The sequence below is a fragment of the Schistocerca americana genome, chromosome 5 (assembly GCF_021461395.2).
Source record: "Schistocerca americana isolate TAMUIC-IGC-003095 chromosome 5, iqSchAmer2.1, whole genome shotgun sequence".
Taxonomy (NCBI): domain Eukaryota; kingdom Metazoa; phylum Arthropoda; class Insecta; order Orthoptera; family Acrididae; genus Schistocerca; species Schistocerca americana.
Window position 1 is genome coordinate 51037146 of NC_060123.1, and position 27844 is coordinate 51064989.

Consider the following 27844-nt stretch of genomic DNA (forward strand, 5'->3'; position numbering starts at 1 on the left):
CTGCTAGTGCACACTGAGCAGCTTGTTCTACAAAAGGTTTTCACTTTCACAGACAAAGCACAGTAATGACTGTTCTGTTAATCATTGTAAGTTCTTGCAATTGACATAGACTGAATGAAAGTTTAACTTAAGAATGATGTATTAAATATTTTACTTTTTGCATATTGTTTTCATTTTTACGTTTCCTGCTTTCATCTCTTCATGTCTTTGCAGTGCACTTTTACAGCAATTGCACATTGTCTCTTTGTGTGGATCACTTGAATTATTTGTGGATTTATATCACTTGTAGTTCACAGAATTTCCCTGTTCGCATTTAGCAATCAAAGTTCTTTTGTTGTCATCTTTGCATTTCTCTGTTTTGGGGGTGGAAATAATGACAGGGTTCTCGAGAAAAACATTTTTTAAGTCTATAACAATCAAAAGCTGTGTTACGTAAACATAATGCTTACATTATGATCACAGCAGATGCACCAACAAAGTGAATCGCATCTGCTGAATTAGCTTACCAGTTTGCAGCACACTTAAGAAAGAAATTAAAAAATGATACTGAGAGCTATTGATTTCTAGTGTTCAGCTTGTAGTCGGTGCATCTGCATATTATTAGTATCTTCTCTGTAGCCCCTAAGCCTAGTTACGGAAATGAGAAAGAAAGCCATTGGCTTATATGTTTGGTACTTCAGTCCTGGGTCAACTCAGCGGTTACATCTTTGAGACATGAGCTGTGTTCCTCACTTCCAAGCTCATTCAAGAAAACCATCAGCTATGGAAACAGATTCTCTCAGTGGCTAGTATAAATGGCAACATAATAGAATATGTATAGCAACTCTGTGATGGTCCAGTGAATTTCTGAAGGGGCACAGAATTATCCTGCTAAATTCACTTGTTATTTTCTTGGCATTGCTATTAAATAATCTCCGTGATTTTCATGTTAAGTGTGATACTGGGTTATCAAATTAATGGTTTTGAGTCCAGGAAGGTCATTCAATGCAGAAAATATTTTTATGTCTTCAATTACCTATCTTAGCCAGCACTATGGTAATGACAGGACAAAGATCATAGTAGTACCACGCTAGCTCCGTGGTAATGTGGCTCCTGTATGAAGCAACAGCCACATTAGGTGCAGTTTCCAATCTGGCTATAGGACTAGTACATTTTGTCGGCATTTTTGCTCTTCTGAACACTGCCAGACCGAAAAGCAGCACAGAATTCTCAAGAAAATCTCTACAGTGTATGTCTTCTCATAACCTGCATTCAGTAACTCATACATCAGAAAATGAAAGACTGAATCACTGTGCTTCACAGTCACCATCTCACTCATAACTGACAGTGAAATGGAGTGACAGCCCTATTGCCACGCAAACTTTACCGGCCCCTTTTGAAACAATTCACTGCCTGCCCATTTCCTCTTTTCATTAGTACAAAGCTTGTTCATTTTGCATTTGTACTTGAATACATACAAATTTTTGAAAATGGGTCCATCATTTAGAATAACCCGGTACATACTAGCACCAGCAATCTCACAACTGAATCATTATGAAGCTGAAAAATTCTAAAGCAAAAGTTTTAGAGAATGTGACAGTGGAACAGACTAAATATTTAGGCACTACAACAAATCCACCGCATTTGTTAGTTTTACTATGTTTATTTCTACTTAAATGATCATTAATCCCCTAATACGTGAGCGAGCCATATCCTACGTTTCGCAGTTCGTGATGCGATAAGGTGTGCAAGTCCCACTATGTGAGGCAATTACATCGTTCTGGCATAACCACAAGTGCCAGAACAAAGATGAAGAGTGCAAGAGAAGAGAAGGCTGTGAAACAATGTCGGCCAATGGTGCGCTGATTAGGACCGCACCACAACAGGAGCGGCCTCTATAAGAGAAGAATATAAACTCCACTCCTGCCAGTCTCCGCCACTCAGTATCAGCTCAGTATTCAGAGAGTATTCGCATAATTGTAGACCGGCACTCGCAGAACAGTTATTAGGATACCTATCGATTGCTTGTTGGGACATTGTCTATAGTGAAGAACATTACTGTTTCCATGTCGCGCGTCATTTGCGTCACTTGTTGTTCATTCAAGTTAAGTATTGTCAAATCTGCTTTACTGAAATAAAACTATTAATGTTAATAGCATGAATTGTTGTATAGCATTCGGAGAATGCAGCACCCTTTAGGCACTCTATAAGAGACGAGTGGCAAAGACCCTACATATACCACAAAAGGAAAAGTTTATTGGCAACCCTACAAAAACTCAACACTTGGGTATTAAAAAAGTAATTTAAAGAAAAGTCACCAGACCTACAAGACAAAGATAACAAAACATAACCACCAACATAGTTGCATCAGCTCTGTACCAAACTATTCACATCCTACTAAGTTTCACATTTCTACCACTGAACTGGAAACATTCATCACTACCACGCTCCACTTGTCTCTCAAATATATCTCAGTAAAGAAAAATTCTCAGTACTTAAGTTCAAAATGAGAAAATTGAATAGTCGCCAAAAAATCAAACACTTCAGTTCTCACAGAAACAATATAGTTCACTTTCTTTTAAGGTCTTCTGACTCCATGTTATCTACATGATAAGGTATCCTGTTAACAACATCAGTTTCTTCTACGTCTCTCAACTTCAAAGTACAAAATTACTGATCAACCATCACTATCGGTAGCTGCTGCCAAAATGTCTCGCATCTCTGAACTAAATAACCACTCACCTTCAAAAATGGGAAGCTGCTGTTGAGCTCCACATTGATGCAGAGAAAACACAACTTACAGTTTGACTGCATCCAAAATATAATTTCTTGTTCAATTCCCAAGAATCACAAATTAGTCTTGCGAAACAGATGTACTTCCAAAATTAAAAATTGTGTTGTGCATCTCTGGATCTCTGTGTGTGTGTGTGTGTGTGTGTGTGTGTGTGTGTGTGTGTGTGTGTCCTTGTAGATTAAGGGAGAGAACGGGGAGGGGGAGGAGGAGGAGGAGGAGGGGGAGGAGGAGGAGGCGCGGGAGAGGGGGAAGGGGAGGAGTGGGGAAGGGGAGGAGTGGGGAAGGGGAGGAGTGGAGAAGGGGAGGGGGAGATGGAGAGGGGGAAGAGGAGGTAGGGGAAGGGGAGGAGGGAGGAGAGGTGGTGAGGGGGGAGAGAGAGAGGTGTTGGGTGAGAGAGGGGTGAGGGGGTGAGAGAGGTGTGGGAGAGAGGGGTGAGGGGGTGTGAGCGGTGGGGTGAGAGAGGGGCGAGGGGGACGAGGGGGTGAGGGGGGAGAGAGGGGGTGAGTGGGACGAGGGGGTGAGGGGGGAGAGAGGGGTGACGGGGATGAGGGTGTGAGGGGGGAGAGAGAGGGGAGGGGGAGAGATGGGTGAGGGGGAAGAGAGGGTGAGGGGGAAGAGAGGGGTGAGGGGGAAGAGAGGGGTGAGGGGGAAGAGAGGGGTGAGGGGGAAGAGAGGGGTGAGGGGGGGAGAGGAGGCGAGGGGGAGAGACGGGGTGAGGGGGAGAGAGGGGGCGAGGGGGAGAGAAGGGGTGCGGTGGAGAGAGGGGGTGAGGGGGAGAGACGGGGTGAAGGGGAGAGAGGGGGCGAGGGGGAGAGACGGGGTGAGGGGGAGAGAGGGGGCGAGGGGGAGAGACGGGGTGAGGGGGAAAGAGGGGGTGAGGGGGAGAGATGGGGTGACGGGGAGAGAGGGGGTGAGGGGGAGAGAGGGGGTGAGGGGGAGAGAGGGGGTGAGGGGGAGAGAGGGGGTGAGGGGGAGAGAGGGGGTGAGGGGGAGAGAGGGGGTGAGGGGGAGAGAGGGGAGCGGGGGGGAGACGGGGTGAGGGGGGAGAGGGGAGCGGGGGGGAGACGGGGTGAGGGACAGAGAGGAGGGCAAGGGAGGATGAGAGAGTGGTACAAACAGAAAGGTATTAACGCTTTCACTGCTGGAGATGTGTTAGCTCATCATCCCTCGCCGTTCCCAGCTGTGCCCGACGTGGTTAAGTGCGGCCCTTGGGTTTCGCCTACAGTGCTAAGGACGTGCCACCAGCCTTTTCACCACTAGGGACGAGTTTAGGCGTACTGAATCACAGCTACCTGAGTGTGACAGTCGTGTAAACACGCAGCGTTGTCTTTCCGCTCTGCTCTTCCAGTAGCTGTTCAGTAGTCTGACTATAATTTGAGAGTGCTTATATGTTTGTTGATGTGTTCCCTTTTTGCAGAATTCGACTACGCTTCCTGTGTTTTCATCAGTTTTCTTGTTTGCTACAGGAGAAATGTCATATCACTGTGGTTGCACACATAGAGAGATCCTGGATATGCTCACTAGTAGCGGCAGTAAGTGTGAATTATCTGATGTTGCTGGCAGTGATGAGTCCTCCACAGAATCTCAAAGCTGTAGTCCTCAGCCCTTTACATCAGAGAAGAGAGCAAGAATTACAGACAGCATTTCTCTGAATCTGAGGAATCAGAAAGTGACAGTGAAACAGTTCGGAAAAGAGCATACTTAAGTGACACGTTTGACAGGAAAGAAACTGATTTCCAGCCATTAAACCATTACTTTGATGAATCGAGTTCAGGACCCAAATGTCAACTAGATGCTGAGCCAAGCATTCTTTCATTTTTTGTGATATTTATGTATGAAGAATTGTTGCAATTTATTGCAGACGAAACAAATTATATTTACATTTACACCAGAGAAAATACCACAGAATCTGTGAATTCTCGACTGCCAAAGTGGAAATACACTGGATTTGAGGAAATGTATTGTTTTATTGCTATTTGCCTTCTAATGGCAAAAGTTAAGAGGTTAAAATTAAGTGATTACTAATCCAGAGATACACTTTTGATCACACCAGTTTTCAGTGAAATCATGTCTCGAGACCATTCTGGTCTAGTTATGAGAATGATACACTTCAGTGAGTACTGGAGGTGACAGTCTAAAATTAGGACGATTGTTGACGAAGTTTGTAAGACGTTTCGTAATTCATTTCGTCCACATCACAAGCTTTGTACAGAAAAAAGTCTCTTACTGTTCAAAGGACAATTATCTGTTAAGTAATTTATTCCAACCAAGCAAAGAAGATTCGGAATAAAGACATTTGTACTGTGTGACTGTTAAGAGTGGGTATATTTTGGATTTTATTGTATATACAGGTGCAACAAAAGAAATTGGGTTCCACAATTTATGGAAAAGTGGCGACGTAGTAGCAACTCTTATGGGACTGTATTTGGAACAGGGTCATATTCTAAACTGTCGATAATTGGTACTCCAGCCTGGACCTGTTAATCTGGCTGGCTTCACAACTACAGAACAGCTGCATGTGGCACTGCTCATAAGAATAAGCGCAACATGCCAAAACTGCAGAAGAAATTAAAATGAGGAGAGACTGAGTTTAAGTGCACTGATAGGATCCTTGCTATCAAGTCGTGTGATAAGAGAGAGGTGTGTGTGCATGTTGACCACAAGTCATGCAACACAAATGGTTAAAACAGAGAAGACTGACATAAATACTGGCGAAAAAATAAAGAAACGGCAATGTATTGTAGATTACAATTCAAGTATGGGTGCAATTGACCATTGCGACATGTTACTTAGCTCAGTGGGATCAATGCGTAAGACTGTGAAATGGTACAAGAAATATTTTTTTCACAATTTGGATTTGTGCATTCTAAATGTTCATGCTCTCCACTGGTCAGTAACGGGGTGAAAAATGGCACTCGCAGAGTTTCACCTTTCTCTCGCAAGGGAGAGTGTAGAAAAATATGGTACAGAATGGAAAAAATCTGGTAGGGGAAGGCACTACAATGATGAGAATCCACTCCAATTCACAGGGAGACATTTTCCGGCTGTTATTGTGAGTGAACATTTGCAGAAAACTACACTAACGTGCAGATACGTGGTTTGCATGAAACAGAAAGTGCACCAGCAAACTAGATACCAATGCAAAACTTGCAACATTCCATTATGTGTTGTGCCCTGCTTTGAGACTTATCATACAAAGAAGTACTACTAATCATTGGGAACTAAATCAGAAAAAATGTATTGACACTTCTAAACGAATTACTACAAAAAGGCAAAAAAATGTAAAAAATATATATAAATCTATTTTTAACTTTGCCAGTGCCAGTCGATAGCCTGGATCGAAAACAAGGATGGGAAATAGAAGCAACAGGTGCAAAATTATTCAAACAATGCCCGACTTCTTCATATGTAGAAATTTGCTGGCAAATGAACGGACTTGGTGATTGAGATGGCATAATATCTGTACTGTAGCAAATGTAATTGCACCAGTATAACAAAACCCATGTATTAATCTACATACAATACATTTAAATTATTAACGCGTAACATACACAGTTATATTCTTTTATCCTTAGTAGTACAAACATAGATCACATTCGGCCTACTTGTACAAAACCTGTTTTCCATAACTGATACAAATGCCTTTGACCAACGAGAAATAACATCCTAATATTAAAACTCTGTTCTCAGTGCGATTTTTCTTGCTACTTTTCCTCAATTGTTAGCCAATATTGGAAATTCAACATACTATACTGGGGAGGCTGGGGGGCTTAAAGTTGGTTGTTCGAATGAGACTGGCTTTGAAGCATTAATAGAAAACGGTATTTGTAAAAGAAGTGTCGAATATACCTTGTTTTTGTCTTTTCATAAAAATCAACATCTTTTTGACTAATTTGTAGATTATTGGAAAATAGTAGGGAAATAAAAATTTTTATTCCATATCTTTGTGCTGTCAATCTATTGCACTCTAAAATTCATTTTCATCATGTGTTCACTCTACTACATATGCAAATCAAGTTTACACTGTTTTCGGGCCTGATTTTTGTGCCCACCTTTCATTCCAATTATACAGCTTGGAATGTTTTATAGAACATAGTTTTCTAGCAAAATCAGAACAAAAAAAAACACTTTTTTGATGTTTTTACAATACCTTCCATTCATTCAGCATTGGAAAGTGCTACGCAAATGAAACTTTATATTAGAGAACAATGTGTTGCTAGGTTACTACATGCCGAGTTCACGTTTGTCACAGCATTAGTCCAGGAGATGCAAAAAGCTAAACTTCGAAATTTTTTTTGGGTGCCTATTTTTTTGGCCATCAATATGGCTCTTAAAATTCTTTTCATTATTATTCTTAAGAGAATGCATAAAGTTGTACAAGATGGTCAAATTTTATTTCTTTACAAAAACTATTGCCCGAGTTATTACAGTTCAAAGTTGCCAAAAATTCAGGCTGGCTCTGCATTAGTTGTAATCAATCCAGAAGTATTCAGCACAGGGAAGGTTGGGCAGTGCCCGGCCGTGCCAGTCCCGGCGGCAGCTCCGAGGGACAGGCACTTAGCACAGGTAGCTGGATTACACCGCAGGCCGCAGCGCCTCAGTGTGCCAAGCAAATGGTGCGCCTCCAGCAGTCAAAGTGTTAAAAGAACAAGTATAATTTCAATGAAACTCACTTCATATTTTTTATTATTTTTGTGAGCCATGTTTAGAACATTCAGTCAGTTCCATAGTCCTGTCCCCTTAGCCAGCACACATTCTGGTGTGCCCTCATCCAGCCAGTCAAGTAAGAAATCCTTACACACAGGGCATAGGCACTTACAGAGTCAGTATCACATACCTCACATTTTCTAATTCAATGACTCACTTCCTCTGTTTGATGTCACACCTTGATCCTCCCCCCCCCCCCCCCCCCCAAAGCTCCGAATTGTTTGCTCTTCTGTCTGCAGTGGTCCAAGTTTCTTGCTATCGAGTGTACAGTGCAAATGTCTGATGTCGAAAGGTATCGTTGGTCTTCGCTCTGCACAGTTAAACATTAATTTTCACATAAGTCCATTGCTACTCTGGCAATGTTTGCATCAGCTGATCCTTTGATTCTGTTATAATAATATGATTGAGATTTTGCAATGTAATAGTGCGGAACATTTTTCTACTTCAGATGAAAGACACCCAGTAAAGCTGGCAACTTTTGCAGAACATGTAATTTTTTGGTGTTCCGTCTTCATTACAGTTTTCAATACACACTTTTTTATATAAAAATCTTGTTACTTTTTCTTTCAGGGTTATTCAATACAGCGCTGCAGCATACATGCACAGGCTGAGGTTTCACAAAGCAGCATTTTTATATCTTCATAGTTGCCTTCACATGGTACTGCATTAATTACAGATATGTACTGAGTCGGTTCCATTAGCTCCCTTAAAATGGACGATTTGAGGCAGAGCGGACAGAATTTAGAAAAACCTATTTTAGTTCCAGTATATTCACTTTTAAAATCTGAATGCTACTTCTGCATTTCAAGTATTGGGCCTTTGCCTGTTACAGTGCCCATCTCAAAATCTGAACACATTTCATGCAAGCTAAATAAAAATCAGCGATTTTCTTTCTGTTTTTCTTCTTCTCTGTTACCACATTTATCGCACCTTGTAAAATTCCACACTGTTTATTACCCTGATAAAAATTCAGTACCAAACCAGTTACTTGCCGCACTAAGTAATAAGAAAATCCAATTACTTTTTTTCTGAGATTAATTTAATGAAGTTGGTATGGTTATATAGTCAGCAACTGACTTTGTTTCTTATTTGTAGCTTGGTGCAAATTGTTCCTTATGTTATCAAGTAGCAAGACCATATCAGAAGCTTTTTTAAAGTTTCACTTCTGCAAATATCTTTCTTCATCAAGTGTACTTAATTTCAAAGGTGAGCATCCACTTGCACGAAGGTGATATTTTTAGAATTCATAGATCAGAATATATGATTATTAAAATGCAAATATTTGCAGTTTTTTGCTGGGATGATATAGCTTATGCTACCACTTTTTCCTTGGTTAAAAAAATTATTAATTAAATAGGATAGTAACACTGGAAACATAAAGTACTAAATAATTAGTCATACAATATTTTAACAATATTTATGAGATGAATGAATAAAAACACTGAGCTAAAATTTCCAATGTAGTAGGAAAAATACCACACAGAGAAAAATTCTCTAATTTTATTTTTTCATGTGATAGCCTAAGCTTTAAAAACTATTTTGGAAAAAAGGTAGGTGTTACTCCATTCCCTTGATTTGATATTCAATGTAATGCTGAACCATACTTAATACAAAATAAAATGTATACACTTTGTTTCCTCCTTTGGCAAGTTTATTTAATGATATTAAGTAATTTTGTTTACAATCCCTATGGCTTAGAGTTTAACACCAAATTTCATACAGAGTGTATGAACAATTAAAACTTTTAATTTATTTTCAAAATATTAGCAAATATCGTCATGGCACTAAAATCATCAAAAGCTTCCAAATTTTGAAAAGCCATTATATGAAAATAGAGAGAGATAAAATTTTAAAATTTGGTATGATTACTTTTCTCTGTAAAGAGAAAAAATAAGTCAAGTTTCATTAAAATCTAAGATGATAGGTAATAAACTGCTTATTTTTGGTGGAACTGACATGAATGATCCATCAAGTACAGAAACTAACTCTTTCGAACAACACAAAGAGGAGCTGTAATAACTATCATCACTGGTTACACGCTGCTTCTCAAGAAACTCACCTAGACCAGGTCCGAGTACATTCTCTGGTGCAACCCCTGCTGCTATAGCTGCTGCTGCACCTCCACCTTTGGAACGTTCTGGCTCATGACGAAGACCGGCCATAACAACATGGAGCAGACGATCTGAAGGCGGACAAGGTGGGTCTGCCTGAGCAACTGCTGATAGACCCACAGCCAGACTCTGATGCCCATCATAGAAGAGCTGACTGTACAACAGAAACAAGTTAAAATACATTAACACATGTTATTATTAAACATGTGTGTGGGATATTAAGTAGCTAAATAACAAAGTAGAGACATTCACAGTGAATGCCTCTTATATTACATACCAAGTGAAAATCCCCTTATAAACATTCTTAATCTAGTAAGTACTATTACCATACCACACTGCTTAATGCACTACATGAATATAGTGCAGATAACAAAACTACCAACTTAATATAACAGGGCTTAACACACACAATTACTAAAGTAAACTTCATGGTTGAAATCTACATCAACACTCAACAAGTCACTAGACAGTGTGTGGCAGAAGGTACTCCTGGTACCACTGTCCAATCACCCCTTCTCTGTTCCATTTGCAAATGGCATGTGGGAAGAATGACAATTGCAAACCACTGTATTAGCTCTAGTCTAGTTTCTCAAACTTGCTTGTTGTGGTCGTTTTGTGAGATGTACATGAGAGGAAATAACATGTAGTCCAACTCTTCCTAGTGTGTTCGCTCCCAAAATTTCAACAGTAAACCACTCCATGGTGCACAATCCCTCTCTTATAAAATCTGCAACTGGAGCTTGTTGAGCATCTCTGTGATGCTCTCGCACCAAATAAATGATCCAGTGGTGAAATGCACTCCTCTCCATTGGATCTTCTCTATCTCTTCTATTAGTCCCACCCGGGAAGGGTCCCAGAGTGATGAACAATACTCAGTACTCAAGAATAAGTCAAATGAATGTGTGTGAATCACTCCTTCTTGGATTAGTTACATTTCCCCAGGATTCTTTCTACGAATCTCAGTCTAGCATCTATTTTTCCTTTTAGTTGCTTTAAGTGGTCATTCCACTTAAGATTGCTCTATATGGTTACTCTTAGATGTTTTACAGTAGATGATGTTCCCAGCAATTTGTCATAAATAGTGTACTTGTACAGTAGTGGATTTCTTTTCCTACGTATCCGAAATGTGTTACATTTATTTACATTCAGGGTCGATTGCCAGTTCCTGTACCGCTCATCAACCCTCTGCATTTCCTTCCCCCCAATCACTACAGTCTTCTGATAGTGCTTCCTTCTTGTAGACAACCACATCACCTATGAATTGCCTTATAGAGCTTCTGACATTTTCATCTGGATCATTTACACATACTGTAAATAGTAACAGTCCTATCACACTTCCTTGGGATACTCCTGAAATTACTTTTACACCTGTCAATTTGGTTCCATTATGTGTGACATGTTGAGTTCTCTCTGCAAGGAAGTCTTGAATACGGTTGCAAATGTGGTCCCATACCCAGTGAGACCCCATTTTTGTCACTGATCAGTGTAAAACGCCTTCCTTAAATGTTGGAATATGGCACCAATCTGAGTGCTCATGTCTACAACAGTGTGGGTCTCATGGAGTAACAGAATGAACCGAGTTTGGCAACATCTCGTTTACAGAATCCATGTTGATTTTTTTAAATTTATTTATTTTTTTTTTTTTTTTTGAGATTTTTGTTTTCCAAAAATGTCATAACACATAAGCATAAAACATGTTCCATTAATTCAACAACATATTGATGTCAGTGGATATAGGCCTACAGTTATATGCATCTGTCCTACATCCTTCTTGAAAACAGGAATGACCTGCACTTTTCTCCAGTCGCTAGGAATTCTTCATTGCTCCAGTGACCTAAGAGAAACTGCTGTTAATAGGTGCACAAGTTCCTTCGCATAACTGCTGTAGAATCTTACAGTTATCTCATCTGGTTCTGAAGCATTTCCACTACTAAGTGATAGTAGTGGCCTTCCTGTTAAGTGATCACTTATCTCAATGTCTGCTATTCTGATGTTCATACGATCACAGAGAAGAAGACTGTATTACGATCTTCCACAGTGAAACAATTTCAGAAGACTGAATTCAGTATTTCAGCCCTTTCTCTGTCATCTTCCATTTCGGTATCTATGGTCCCTGAGGGACTGAACAGAGGATTTCAACCCACTTACTGAATTTACATAAGACAAGAAACCTCTTAGGGCTTTTTAGTTGGATCGGTTGGCAAACTTTCACTTTCAAAGTCGCTGAAAGCCTGTTTCATTCCTCTCCTTAGAATTATTTTCACTTTATTCAGCTTTTGTTTGTCAGGTAGGTTTTGACTTCTCTTGAATCTGTGATGAAGCTCTCTTTTTTTATGTAGCAGTTTTCTAACATGGGTATCAAACAATAGCAGGTCTTTCCCATCCCTACAGACCTTGCTCGGAACATACATGTGTAAGGCATACTGAATGATGCTTTCAATTTTTTTTCATTGAATTTTAAATCTTTGTCCTCAACACTGAATTTCTGATGTTCACTCCTCAAATACTCTGCAATTTGTATCCAGTCACCCTTGCTAAGAAAAAATATTTCTTACCTTCCTTAACATTCCTTGTAATACCTATAGTCATAGATGCTATCAATGCTTTATGATAAGTGATGCTCTCGTTTACACTAACTGATTCAGAAAGATCAGATCTCCTTGTTTCTAAAAGCTCTAAGACATTACCTTCACAAGTTAGCTCTCTAACTATCTGCTCGAAGTAATTTTTGGAGAAGATATTCAATAACATCACACAAATCCTCTCTCTGGCACCAGTTTTGACAGCTCGACCCTCCCATTCTATACCTGACAAGCTGAAGTCATGCAATATTACGATAGCATGACCAGGAAACTTATTCACGAAATTCCGCAAGTTCTCTCTGTAGTGTTCAACCACTACAGTTCTTTTATCTAAAACATTAGGTAAAATGTTAGGTTATCTCCACTCCTACTCAATCTGATACTAGATAAAATCATCAAAATATAATAGAAAAAATAGCTAGAATAAATATGGAAACAAAAAGTAAAAGAATCAATGTAAAATGTCTTGACTTTGCTGATGTCATACCAATGAAATTAGGTAACACAGGCATATCACAGCCTCTTTCATCACCAATGGTAGAATATATTAGGTTGGGGCATAAGTTCACAGTGTTTGTGTTTCACATGTTGGTGTTCCGGTTGCTATATGTTTATTTATCAACTGTCATTTTTCTTTGTAATTCTTCGAGGTAATGAAAGGAGCTGTGGACACTACGAAACGGAGTTCCAAATGGAGAAATTGGAACATTTTCGACATATTCTTAAGTCTGAGTTCAACAGAGGGGGGACAGCATGGGATGCAGCCAGAAACATTTGTGCCACGTGTGAGGATAATGTAACTGGATGGAGCACGGTAAGAAAATGGTTTTATCCTTATTAGGAGGATCATTCTAACATTAGTGACACTCCAAAATCGGGAAAACCTTTGGGATTTGATGACGATCATTTACGTGCATTAATCCACAATGCCCCCCCCATGAACCATGGACCTTGCCATTGGTGGGGAGGCTTGCGTGCCTCAACGATACAGATAGTCGTACCGTAGGTGCAACCACAACGGCGGGGTATCTGTTGAGAGGCCAGACAAATGTGTGGTTCCTGAAGAGGGGCAGCAGCCTTTTCAGTAGTTCCAGGGGCAACAGTCTGGATGATTGACTGATCTGGCCTTGTAACACTAACCAAAACGGCCTTGCTGTTTTGGTACTGCAAATGGCTGAAAGCAAGGGGAAACTACAGCCGTAATTTTTCCCGAGGGTATGCAGCTTTACTGTATGATAAAATGATGATGGCGTCCTCTTGGGTAAAATATTCCGGAGGTAAAATAGTCCCCCATTTGGATCTCCGGGCGGGGACTAATCAAGAGGATGTCGCATTCAAGAGAAATAAAACTGGCGTTCTACGGATCGGAGCGTGGAATGTCAGATCCCTTAATCGGGCAGGCAGGTTAGAAAATTTAAAAAGGGAAATGGATAGGTTAAAGTTAGATATAGTGGGAATTAGTGAAGTTCGGTGGCAGGAGGAACAAGACTTTTGGTCAGGCGAATACAGGATCATAAATACAAAATCAAATAGGGGTAATGCAGGAGTAGGTTTAATAAAGAATAGGAAAATAAGAGTGCGGGTAAGCTACTACAAACAGCATAGTGAACACATTGTTGTGGCCAAGATAGACACGAAGCCCACGCCTACTACAGTAGGACAAGTTTATATGCCAACTAGCTCTGCAGATGATGAAGAAATTGAGGAAATGTATGATGAGATAAAAGAAATTATTCAGGTAGTGAAGGGAGACGAAAATTTAATAGTCATGGGTGACTGGAATTCAACAGTAGGAAAAGGAAGAGAAGGAAACATAGTAGGTGAATATGGATTGGGGCTAAGAAATGAAAGAGGAAGCCGCCTGGTAGAATTTTGCACAGAGCATAACTTAATCATAACTAACACTTGGTTCAAGAATCATGAAAGAAGGTTGTATACATGGAAGAACCCTGGAGATTCTAAAAGGTTTCAGATAGATTATATAATGGTAAGACAGAGATTTAGGAACCAGATTTTAAATTGTAAGACATTTCCAGGGGCAGATGTGGACTCTGACCACAATCTATTGGTTATGAACTGTAGATTAAAACTGAAGAAACTGCAAAAAGGTGGGAATTTAAGGAGATGGGATCTGGATAAACTGAAGGAACCAGAGGTTGTACAGAGTTTCAGGGAGAGCATAAGGGAACAATTGACAGGAATGGGGGAAAGACATACAGTAGAAGAAGAATGGGTAGCTTTGAGGAATGAAATAGTGAAGGCAGCAGAGGATCAAGTAGGTAAAAAGATGAGGGCTAGTAGAAATCCTTGGGTAACAGAAGAGATACTGAATTTACTTGATGAAAGGAGAAATTACAAAAATGCAGTAAGTGAAGCAGGCAAAAAGGAATACAAACGTCTCAAAAATGAGATCGACAGGAAGTGCAAAATGGCTAAGCAGGGATGGCTAGAGGACAAAGGTAAGGATGTAGAGGCTTATCTCAAGAGGGGTAAGATTAATAATTTCCATAATGAAACTCTGTGACAAAATATGGCAAAAATCCCAAAGCGATTCTGGTCACATGTAAAGTACACCAATGGCAAAAGGCAATCAATACCTTCATTGCATGATAACGATGGTGATGTTATTGATGACAGTGCAACTAAAGCAGAATTACTAAACACAGTTTCTGAAACTTTTTCACAAAAGAAGACAAAGTAAATATTCCAGAATTCGAATCAAGAACAACTGCAAACATGAATAACTTAGAACCAGACATCCTGGTGTAGCAAAGCAGCTTAAAACACTTAAGAGAGGCAAGCCTCCGGTCTAAATTGTACACCAGTGCAGTTCCTTTCAGAATATGCTGATACAATAGCTCCATACTTAGCAATCATTTAGAACCACTCTCTCGTACAAAGATTCATACCCAAATACCGGAAAGGTTGCACAAGTCACACAAATAGCTAAGAAAGGAAATAGGAGTAATCCACCGAGTTACAGGCCCATATCACTAATGTCGGTTTGCAGTAGGATTTTGGAACATGTACTATGCTCAAACATTAGGAATCGCCTCGAAGAAAACGATTTATTGACAAACAGCCAACACGGATTCAGGTAATACTGTTCTTGTGAAATATAGCTAGTTCTTTATTCTCATGAAGTAATGAGTGAAATCGACAGGAAAGTCGAACTAATTCCACATATTTAGATTTCCAGAAGGCTTTTGATCAATTAAATTGCGTGCTTTAGGAGCATCGGCTCAGTGTGTGACTAGATTTGTAATTCACTGTCAGGAAGCTCGCTGTTTGTAATAAGTGACAGAAAGTCCTTGAGTAAGACAGATGTAATATCTGACGTTGCCAAAGTAAGTTTTATAGGCCCTCTGTCGTTCCTGATCTACATAAACGATTTAGGACAATCTGAGCAGCTCTCTTAAGTTGTTTGGAGATGGTGCTGTCATTTACCATCTTGTTAAGTCATCGAGAGTGGAATGGTAGAGAAGTAGCTTAAAGACAGTTTGTTGTAAATTAAAGAGTAATCTTGTGGATATAGTTGTAGATGTAGTGGTCTGATCTAGTAGAGAGGCACATAATCATGTAGTACTGATAACACAACTTTATGAACTGCCTTAATCGTTGATATCCCAGTTTGGAAAGCACAATGGGCCTTCTCAAGTAGGTTGTGATATGCAAAAAATAATTCAATTGGTATTTCATTTGAGATTCAATACCTTTCGACATTATATGTTCGAATGGTGGGTCTGTAATTTTGGGGCGCATTTCTGTCTCTTTTTTGTTTATTTTCAAGACAGGACTCAGTTTCAGGCTGGTTGGCAATGTTCCATCTGTTAACTTCCTACTGTGGAATACATATAATATTTATTATTTTTTAGGATTAAATTAGAGAAACCATGTATGTCTGAAGTTCTAAGGTTTCTTAGTGATTTGACTACTGCAAGTATATCCTTAGGAATGACAATTCACCATCAAAATTTTGGCAAGTACACCTTCAGCTCTGCTTCTAGTTGGTTTGGAAGTTTATCCACATTGTCATATCAATTATTTTCATCCATCATGGCTAATTTCCTAGAATTTATAAATCTGTTATATTGCTAATCTCCACTTAGATGAACATATACATTTTCTGCAGTGAGCCATGTTCCTGCTTTAACTATTTCCCGGGCTGCTTTACATTTGTTAGTAGACTGAGAAATGTAGCTATTTAGGCTTTATTCTTTACAGAAATGATACCTTTTTAAAAAATTGGTTTATGAATGTCTATACTCGTTGTCAATGCAAGATTTGTCGTAGGAAACATGTACGGAAATCTTAAATTATTCAAGTAAAGTCTATATCAGACAATTACATTTCTCTTCTGGGGATAATATTCACTAAAGGTAGCAGTAATAGGTATGTAAGAAATAATCTAAACACCACTTAACGCCTCATTTTCCATTACAGTGGTACACCAGTCAATGCTCAAAAACCTTTGTGTTAAATTTGTTACATTTTCGTCTTTTTAACTGTCTCACTACCCTGGGACCCATTGGTTGATCATGATTGTTTTTGGACTCCATTAACTTAAGGAATATTTCATTTTGGTCACAGAAGATAGCTTTAACAACATTGAAAATTACATTATCTTTGCAAATGTTTGATATATCATTATTTAGAGAGGCATTTTGCCTGATTGATTTATCGTGAAAGCAATGGAAATACTATGACTTGAGTGTACTGTAAGGTTCTGCTTGCATTGGAACGTAAATTATTTTTTAATTTTAAGTTTACTAGGAATTTTAAGTTTACTAGCAGCCCAATGAACCATGGACCTTGCTGTTGGTGTGGAGGCTTGTGTGCCTCAGCTATACAGATAGCTGTACCATAGGTGCAACCACAGTGGAGGGGTATCTGTTGAGAGGCCAGACAAACGTGTGGTTCCTGAAGAGGGGCAGCAACTCTTTCAGTAGATGCAGGGGTAACAGTTTGGATGATTGACTGATCTGGCCTTGTAACACTAACCAAAACGGCCTTGCTGTGCTGGTACTGCGAACGGTTGAAAGCAAGGGGAAACTACAGCCGTAATTTTTCCCGAGGGTATGCAGCTTTACTGTATGGTTAATGATGATGGCGTCCTCTTGGGTAAAATATTCCAGAGGTAAAATAGTCCCAGATTCGGATCTCTGGGTGGGGACTACTCAGGAGGACGTTGTTTTCAGGAGAAAGAAAACTGGCGTTCTATGGATCAGAGCGTCGAATGTCAGATCCCTTAATCGATCAGGTAGGTTAGAAAATTTAAAAAGGGAAATGGATAGGTTAAAGTTAGATATAGTGGGAATTAGTGAAGTTTGGTGGCAGGAGAAACAAGACTTCTGGTCAGGCAAATACAGGGTTATAAATACAAAATCAAGTAGGGGTAATGCAGGAGTAGGTTTAATAATGAGTAGAAAAATAGGAGTGTGGATAAGCTACTACAAACAGCACAGTGAACACATTATTGTGGCCAAGATTCATACGAAGCCCACGTCTACCAAGGTAGCACAAGTTTATTTGCCAATTAGTTCTGCAGATGACGAAGAAATTGATAAGATGTATGATGAGATAAAAGAAATTATTCAGATAGTGAAGGGAGACGAAAATTTAATAGTCATGGTTGAGTGGAACTCGATAGTAGGAAAAGGAAAAGAAGGAAACGTTGTAGGTGAATATGGAATGGGAGTACGGAATGAATGAGGAAGCGGCCTGATAGAATTCTGCACACAGCATAACTTAATCATAGCTAACACTTGGTTCAAGAATCATGTATACATGGAACAAGCCTGGAGATACTGGAAGGTATCAGATAGATTATATAATGGTAAGACAGAGATTTAGGAACTAGGTTTTAAATTGTAAGACATTCCCAGGGGCAGATGTGGACTCTGACCTCAATCTATTGGTTATGAACTGTAGATTAAAACTGAAGAAACTGCAAAAAGGTGGGAATTTAAGGAGATGGGACCTGGATAAACTGAAGGAACCAGAGGTTGTACAGAGTTTCAGGGAGAGCATAAGGGAACAATTGACAGGAATGGGGGAAAGAAATACAGTAGAAGAAGAATGGGTAGCTTTGAGGAATGAAATAGTGAAGGCAGCAGAGGATCAAGTAGGTAAAAAGATGAGGGCTAGTAGAAATCCTTGGGTAACAGAAGAGATACTGAATTTACTTGATGAAAGGAGAAATTACAAAAATGCAGTAAGTGAAGCAGGCAAAAAGGAATACAAACGTCTCAAAAATGAGATCGACAGGAAGTGCAAAATGGCTAAGCAGGGATGGCTAGAGGACAAAGGTAAGGATGTAGAGGCTTATCTCAAGAGGGGTAAGATAGATACTGCCTACAGGAAAATTAAAGAGACCTTTGGAGAAAAGAAAACCACTTGCATGAATATCAAGAGCTCAGATGGAAACCCAGTTCTAAGCAAAGAAGGGAAAGCAGAAAGGTGGAAGGAGTATATAGAGGGTTTATACAGGGGCGATGTTCATGAAGACAATATTATGGAAATGCAAGAGGAGGTAGATGAAGATGAAATGGGATATATGATACTGCGTGAAGAGTTTGACAGAGCACTGAAAGACCTAAGTCGAAACAAAGTCCCGGGAGTAGACAACATTCCATTAGAACTACTGACAGCCTTGGGGGAGCCAGTCCTGACAAAACTCTACCATCTGGTGAGCAAAATGTATGAGACAGGCGAAATACCCTCAGACTTCAAGAAGAATGTAGTAATTCCAATCCCAAAGAAAGCAGCTGTTGTCAGATGTGAAAATTACCGAACTATCAGTTTAATAAGTCACAGCTGCAAAATACTAACACGAATTCTTTACAGACGAATGGAAAAACTGGTAGAAGCTGGCCTCGGGGAAGATCAGTTTGGATTCCGTAGAAATGTTGGAACACGTGAGGCAATACTGACCCTACGACTTATCTTAGAAGAAAGATTAAGGAAAGGCAAACCTACGTTTCTAGCATTTGTAGACTTAGAGAAAGTGTTTGATAATGTTGACTGGAATACTCTCTTTCAAATTCTAAAGGTGGCAGGGGTAAAATACAGGGAGCGAAAGGCTATTTACAATTTGTACGGAAACCAGATGGCAGTTATAAGAGTCGAGGGGCATGAATGGGAAGCAGTGGTTGGGAAGGGAGTGAGACAGGGTTGTAGCCTATCCCCGATGCTATTCAATCTGTATATTGAGCAAGCAGTAAAGGAAACAAAAGTTCGGAGTAGGTATTAAAATCCATGGAGAAGAAATAAAAACTTTGAGGTTTGCCGATGACACTGTAATTCTGTCAGAGACAGTAAAGGACTTGGAAGAGCAGTTGAACGGAATGGACAGTGTCTTGAAAGGAGTGTATAAGATGAACATCAACAAAAGCAAAACGAGGATAATGGAATGTAGTCGAATGAAGTCAGGTGATGCTGAGGGAATTACATTAGGAAATGAGACACTTAAAGTAGTAAAGGAGTTTTGTTATTTGGGGAGCAAAATAACTGATGATGGTCGAAGTAGAGAGGATATAAAATGTACACTGGCAATGGCAAGGAAAGTGTTTCTGAAGAATAGAAATTTGTTAACATCGAGTATTGATTTAAGTGTTAGGAAGTCGTTTCTGAAAGTATTTGTATGGAGTGTAGCCATGTATGGAAGTGAAGCATGGACAATAAATAGTTTAGACAAGAAGAGAATAGAAGCTTTCGAAATGTGGTGCTACAGAAGAATGCTGAAGATTAGATGGGTAGATCACACAACTAATGAGGAGGTATTGAACAGAATTAGGGAGAAGAGGAGTTTGTGGCACAACTTGACTAGAAGAAGGGATCAGTTGGTAGGACATGTTCTGAGGCATCAAGGGGTCACCAGTTTGGTACTGGAGGGCAGCATGGAGGGTAAAAATCGTAGAGGGAGACTAAGAGATGAATACACTAAGCAGATTCAGAAGGATGTAGGCTGCAGTAGGTACTGGGAGATGAAGAAACTTGCACAGGATAGAGTAGCATGGAGAGCTGCATAAAACCAGTCTCAGGACTGAAGACAACCACAACAACAATCCACAGTGACCCACATCCGTGTACTTGAGAACTGGCAAATGTGGTGAACTGTAATCATTTCACCATCATGTGACATTTGCATGGAATGGGAAAGGTTCAAAAATCGGGTGTAAGAGTACCACATGCTCTAAGCCAAATCACAAAAATTAGTGGGTGACCAGATGTGCATCTGTCCTTGCTTGTCATCAATTGACTCATTAACAACACCGACCATTCCTATCTTGTGTCGTTAATGATGACCAGAAATGGTGTCTTTATGGTGGTGGTGGTGGTGGTGGTTAGTGTTTAACGTCCCGTCGACAACGAGGTCATTAGAGACGGAGCGCAAGCTCGGGTTAGGGAAGGAGTGGGAAGGAAATCGGCCGTGCCCTTTCAAAGGAACCATCCCGGCATTTGCCTGAAACGATTTAGGGAAATCACGGAAAACCTAAATCAGGATGGCCGGAGACGGGATTGAACCGTCGTCCTCCCGAATGCGAGTCCAGTGTGCTAACCACTGCGCCACCTCGCTCGGTCAGGTGTCTTTATGCAAACATATGAAAAAGCCTATCCCCCAACATTATTCAATCTGTACATTGAGTGAGTAGTAAATGAAACGAAAGAAAATTTCGATTAGGAATTAAAGTCCAGGGAGAAGAAATAAAAACTTTAAGGTTTGCCGATGACATCGTAATTTTGTCAGGGACAGTGAAGGAGTTGGATGAGCAGATGAATGGAATGGAAAATGTCTTGAAAGAAGGATATACAGTGAACATCAAAAAAAGCAAAACAAGAATAATGGAATGTAGTCCAATTAAATCAGGTGATGCTGAGGGAATTAGATTAGAAAATGACACACTTAAGGTAGTAGAAGAGCTTTGTTATTTGGGCAGCAAAATAACTGATTATGGCCAAAATAGAGAGGATATAAAATGGCAATTGCAAGAAAAGTGTTTCTGAAGAAGAGAAATTTGTTAACATCAAGTGGAAATTCATGTAAGCAAGTGAAACATGGACGATAAACAGTTCAGGCAAGAAGAGAATTGAAGTTTTTGAAATGTGGTGCTACAGAAGAATGCTGAAGATTAGATGTGTAGATCATGTAACTAACATGTAGGTATGGAATAGAATCAGAGACAAGAAATTTGCAGCATAGCTCGATCAAATGAGGGGATCGGTTAATTGGATACATTCTGAGACATCAAGGGATCACCAATTCAGTATTGGAGGGAAAGGGAGACCAAGAAATGAATACAGCAAGCAGATTCAGAAAGTGGTAGGTTGTAGAAGTTATTCGGAGATGAAAAGGCTCACAGAGGATGGATTAGGATGGAGAGCTGCATCAAACCAGTCTTTGGACTGAAGACCACGACCACCACCACCACCACCACCACCACCACCACAACAACAACAACAGCAACAACACAGAAAAGCAAGGAATGACTGAGCCCAAACAAAGCTGTTGCCCTGTACAAAGACCTGTGGACATCCACCAAAAGATAATGTTTTGCATCTGGTGGAAGAGTGACACTGCACTGGACTACAAATTGCTTCCCCAAGCATCACTGCTGACATTTGTTGTTAACAACTGAGACGTATTGCGGATGCAATACAAGAACAACAACCAGGAAGACTGTGTGAAGTGATGCTACTCCACGATAATGTCCACCCATATTATGCTAGACTAACGAAAAACACTATACAGGAGTTGGGCTGTGAAACTATTCCGAACCACCTCATTCACCTGTCTTGGACCCTCAGATTTTCACCTTTTCTGCTGTCTATCAAACAATCTTAAGGAACTTCCTTTCCAGATGAAAATGCACTCCAAACATGGCTCAATGAGTTCTTTGCCTCAAAACCATGTGATTTCTTCAGTTGCGGATCCAGAAAGTTACCCCAGTGTTGACAGACTGTTGTAAATAGTGAAGGAGAACACATTATTGCTGATTTAAGTCTGTTGTGTGTATCTGTTGTTTCTATCAAACTTATGAAAACTGGTACGAGCTTTAGCACCAGTTCAAAAGCAATAAACCAATCCACAATAAAATGACGCTCCAAATTACCATGTTTTCTGAGTTACAGGTTTTCAGAAGCACTAATATCATCTACATTAATATATTATAAGGAAGTACCAAAAGTTATTATAACAATTGGAACAATTTACTGGTTCAGTAAACCATTAAAGAAGCAACAATGTTGTATCTCAAGAAATTACTGGAAAAATTTAGCTCTGGACATCAGCATGTATAGGAACTGTGGACACACATAAATAATGCGACAGGGGGTAATTGGAAGTGTCCGATTCCACCCATTGCTTTGACCCATGACATAATGGTGTTGTGTGGGACTATGTTTTTAGGTTGGTTCGTATTTGTAGATGTCACATAGCTCTATTTGATGGTGCCCTCTGGTGGTGGATGTTGACATGTTGAGTTTAACATGTGGCATTGGGCTCATTTGAGACCTGATTATCACTGTGGTAATGGGAGTATGAGTCTCGGTAACCAATGTGATGATGTGGATCGGGAAGTCTTTGCTTTGTTTGCAATGAATTATTTGTGTTCTCTTTCCTCGGCTAATAGCAGAATATGTTAGATGTCACACTTGTGGGTAGTGTATGAAGTTGACGAGAGTTTCGGCGTCGCGGATCAGGAACCTATACATGTGGCACTGTCAACGCAAGAATATCTGGTGTTTGATATGGCATGGTACCTGGTTCAAGAAATCAAGGTTGGCCAAAGGGTAGACTGTTTTACTTATGTATTACTTTTCTATAGGTCCTCCTGGAGTTTTTGTGTGCATCAGACTGATGTGAGTGTTAGAACTATTTTATATTGGTTTTCTTTTTGTTGTGAGGTGTGTTCAGAGTACATCAAGTACAGGGGGATGTGGGTGGGCCAGGTGTTGTTGAAATTGATGATTCACAGTTTGGTAAGAGGAAGTATGGGGCACTTCTCGAGTTGGTTTGTGTGTGTGTGGAGGCTGTTATTTCGAGAGGGGGGTACATAGATTGTGTTTTTAGGGTTTTACGGGGTCTTCGTAAGAGGGAACTAGTGGTGCTCATTGAGGAATATACCGAGGAGGGTAGTACTGTTGTATCAGATGCATTTTCGTCGTAGAGCAGTTATAAACATTTAGTAGTTAACCATAGTATTCAGTTTAAAGATCATGACACTGGGATTTGTACTAATACCATAGGGGGGGGGGGTTCTGTGGGACAATTAAATCAGTTATAGGGAAGAGGTGCTCTTCCAACCTGCAATCTCATTTAGATTAATATTGCTGGCGGAATAGCGTCCCTGACCTTTTTTTTTTTAGGCTTGAGGTGAGGATGTGTAGGCTGAATGTGGTGAGTTGAGGGGCTGTGTGTGTGAGGGGGCGGGATTGTGCATATTGTTTATATGGTTAATGGAGCAGGTTACGGGTTGGGGAGAAGGGTGGAGGTGTTTAGAGATTATGTTAGAGATGACCAGTTTGTTTGCCTCTTCTTAAAAGAAAAAAAAGTTGTGTGTGTGTGCGCACACGCACCCCAACTTATCAGGTAAATAATTTTTGTTTTGGTTTTATTCCATAGTAATTTTGACTGTTGCATATTTATGGTATTTTGGTTCTGTGTTAGTTGAACTAGTAAATGTGGGCGTTTTTCAGTTGGCAGGGTTCTATTTTGGTGGTGTTTTGTAAATTATGTAAGTGTACGAAGCTTGTGGCTGTGATTTTTTTTTTTTTTTTTTTTCCCCGGTTTGCTAGTAGGTATTGACAGATGCTTTTAAGCAACAAAGATAAAGGGAAATATCCAATTCCACTTTTCAGAGTTGTAAGTCTTGGTTTTTTGGTATTGTGGGCTTCGTTTGAGCTATATAGGTTGAGTGAAGTGTATGATTCCTGGTGGTGTTGTAGCTGTAGCATTATGTCGTAAGTTGAGATTTTTTTGTAATATTTGTTTTGGGATGGTGCAGTGTTTTTCATTGTTCTATATTTACCTTGTCCCTGTCCAAAACCCACTATTTCCCACAGTTGTCCTGTTACTTTCATTTTAATGTTGGAGTGGGACATTCTTGAATCATTTTTATTTTTGTTCGTGTCTGTTGGCATGTGTATGTAGTGACAATATTGTCGCCATTTAGTATATGCTGGAAGTAGGCGTTTCTCCCATAGTGATGATGTTGCGGATCAAAGCAGATGGGTAGAATCAGATGCTTCCCTAATGCCTGCAATCTGTACAACCTTCTGAAGAAGGGCACTAAGTCTACGAAACCGGTAAAAAAACTAAATTTCTTTTATGTAAATGGTTGCTGATTGTTTCAATATATGTAACTACAGTTGCTGAGGATGGATAAAATACAAAATTAACAGATGAGTTGGACCCTCTGTTAACCATAATAAACAGCACATCCCTCTAACAAACTGTGCACAAATCTTGGAAGGAAGCAAGGTCTCAGCTATCTACATGAAAGGTAATAGAGTTGATCCACACATGGAATATCACTGATCCTCTGCTGTAGAATCTTAAAGCATATTCTGTGCTCAAACATAATGAGCTCTTTCGAAATAATTACCTCCTCGAAAAGAAACCACCACAGTTTCAGAAGATATTGATAACACAATAGATGAATCGCACTTTTCTGGTGTAATGTTCTGAATTCCATTAATCAAAGCAATCCTGTGGACACAGTAGCTCCTAATTTACGAAAAGCGTTTGGCTCTGTACCTTCCCAACGCTCATCAACTACAATGATCGTAGGGTTTGTCACAAGAAATTTGTGATGAATGAGGAATTTTTGGTATCAAGGATGCAAAAATGGAGATGCAGTCCATGGAAGTATGTTTGAACCCTTTCTGTTCATGTCATATATTTATGACCCTGGAAGCAATATTAATACTAGCCTCAGACTTTTAGAAGATGATGCAGTTATCTATAATGGAGCACTGTCTGCAAAAAGCTACATATATATTCTGATCTTAATAAGATTTTGAAATGTGCAGAGATTAACAACTTGTTTTAAATTCAGAATGTAAAACTATGCACACCACAAAAAGAAAAAACGTAGAAACTTATGTTTACAAAATCAGCGAGCCATAATTTTAATTAGCCTACTCAAATCATGCAAGTACCTGGTTGTAAGTTACAAAAGGTGTTTGAAATGGAGTGAATACACAGACCCAATCATATGTGAAACAGGTCGCAGACTTTGGTTTTTTGGTAGGGCATTGGGATGTTGCCTGCATGACCAGATCCGGGTTAAGGCTAAAGTGACCCAAGCTGAGAGGGGCACCACACATGTGAGGACATATCACAATTATCAGTGGGCACGTGTGAAAACTTATTGAGACAGGAATCTGGGCCGCCCAGGTGCAAGAACTGTCTACAGTGTGCATCACAATTAGTACCAAAAACTGACACAGGTGAAAGTGTTCAAGGGAAAACGGGTGCCAAATGATAAGTTGTTTACGTGGAAAGATGTTCTCGGACCAGCCCTGTGAATAACAATTAGGAGTCCAATACTGCCCAAGTGTGTGAACTACAACTATCCTCCAGAAGTGTACTTACAATGTATCAGTGAGCAGTACTATGTGAATAATATAGGAATTTACTACATGCCTCTACCCATCACTCCCACAGCGACTAAGATTCAACTAATTACAGTTTGCACAGAGACATTTAAGCAGTCATTCTTCCCAAACTCCATTTCTGAATGGAATTCAAAGAAACCTGTATATATGGTACGAGGAAAGTAGCCTATCCTTCACTATGCACTTCACAGTAGCTTGCAGTGTATGAATTTCTATGCAGTGTCAAAGTTAGAAAAGCTATTAATGAAAAATCTTCAGAATAATGAGCTAGATTTATCTGCTGTCAGCAGCCAGCAATTTACATAGCTTGCAGGTTTCTCTTCCTTCTGTTTCTAATGGCGAAGTTAAATTGCATGTTGTGAATGGATACTCTGCAAATCAGTAGGCTATAAAAAGCATAGCTCAGGGCTATTATTCTTCATTTCAGTTTTATTCGTATACGAGGTGCAGGACAAATGACTACTTATCTTCTGTCCACTGTCATTATCGCATTGTTATAAGTGGTTATCTTTGCAGGAGTGAAACTAATGGACCACAGAAAACTGTATGTTCTGTCCTGACAATAAGATCTTCAAATTTACCAAGGTTGTTTTCACGAAATATACTGAATTACTCTTCTAGATACACACAACTGTACAAAGACATATACTGAAAACTAATTATCAGATAAAGTACCAAGTTCAGATATTGTTCTTTACTAACTGTACACTGCAACATTTTTTACAATGTAATACTTCCATATAAATAGCTGTGCCATTGGCAAAATGTTTAACTAATATTACCTGTGAAATCAGAAATCTATAAGTAGCAATGGCCCTACCAAACATTTTCTGTCTGCGGGTGTGTCCACAGTCAGTAAAACACAACGAAATTGGTTTTGATCAAGTAACAAACCTAATAGGGTGACAAATCCTAACATGTATCTACCAGGTGTCAGTGTGGCATGTGAACAAAATTTTGCTGCCGCAATCTCTTTGGTAGCAAGTAAGTTTCAATTAACGTCTGGTTAACTGTACTTCTCAAATACACTTGGTACAAAGTGTGCATCTGACGGTTTTTCCTAGGGAGTTTTCTGATATTGCTTATGTAGTAGATGGATTTGTATCAGCTTTCACAATTCTGTTACGTGCTTAAATTTATAGAGCTCGATCAAATGCTAGCTTGAACTAGGCCCCAGTTTCATTGCGTGTTCATTGCCGAAACTAAATAATTTTTGATAATGAATGACAACATTATTTAAATGTCACTGCTTGTTTTGGACTGTGAACTTTAAGCATTGCTGTTGTATTCTGAAATAAAACGCGCAGTAAATTTCTCATTTTAGGTATAAACATCTCACATTATATGATAGCGATGTTAATAACAACTCGTATGTGTGCATCAGATATCTGAAACGATAGTCAGCAATGTTTCCGTGAGACTGAACAACAAACAAAACAAATACCACAGCTTCTCTGAGCAAAATACTCCGTATCACAAGAGACCACGTAAAATATAATTCTATATCTGTTTATTTTTGAAATATTCCGCTAAAATGTGATAATGAACTACTTGATGCAACATTCCATACACATCATATACCATCATCAACAAACCTTATCATCAAGCGATACAGAAGATCGCGAGTTTTTATAATATTTTTCGGATCAACAGTTTCGCTCATCTCTGTTTGTATTTGGAACGCCAACAACACGCGGCAACAATGCACACCAATGACAACAACGAAGATAAACTACTGCATCAGTCTGGTGTACATATAATACGACAAGCGAGCTATCGTTACATGTTGCTCCCAAAACCGACTTCGTAATGCGATTTCACAATAACGATTTTGGTTGCTCTTGTAAACACTCCAAAATCGATTCTGGAAATTCGTTTCTAGCTCCCACTTCCACAGCCAATTTTCGCATCCACGCACATCATTTATTGAAAGGTGCCTCGGTTGTCAAGTTACATCTTGTTCTCAAAATATTCGGTTAATATGCGTAGGATGACTCATTGTTCTCAGCAGGAGACACAGAAAAATTAGACTGAGCATGAAACTGTCTACC

At 39.6% G+C, this 27844-nt stretch overlaps 1 protein-coding gene across 1 annotated transcript in view; it reads right to left on the minus strand.

The window, feature by feature from the left end:
- LOC124615808 (cleavage stimulation factor subunit 1) overlaps nucleotides 1-27543 on the minus strand; it is a 194700-nt gene extending 167157 nt beyond the window's left edge. Inside the window, exons 1-2 of the mRNA XM_047143948.1 lie at nucleotides 27389-27543; nucleotides 9540-9745 (exon numbers count right to left, since the gene is read on the minus strand). Coding sequence (XP_046999904.1) covers nucleotides 9540-9745; nucleotides 27389-27456 — 274 coding nt within the window. The 5' untranslated portion in view covers nucleotides 27457-27543. The remainder of the gene's footprint in view (nucleotides 1-9539; nucleotides 9746-27388) is intronic.
- Between the last annotated feature and the right edge of the window lie 301 nt (nucleotides 27544-27844).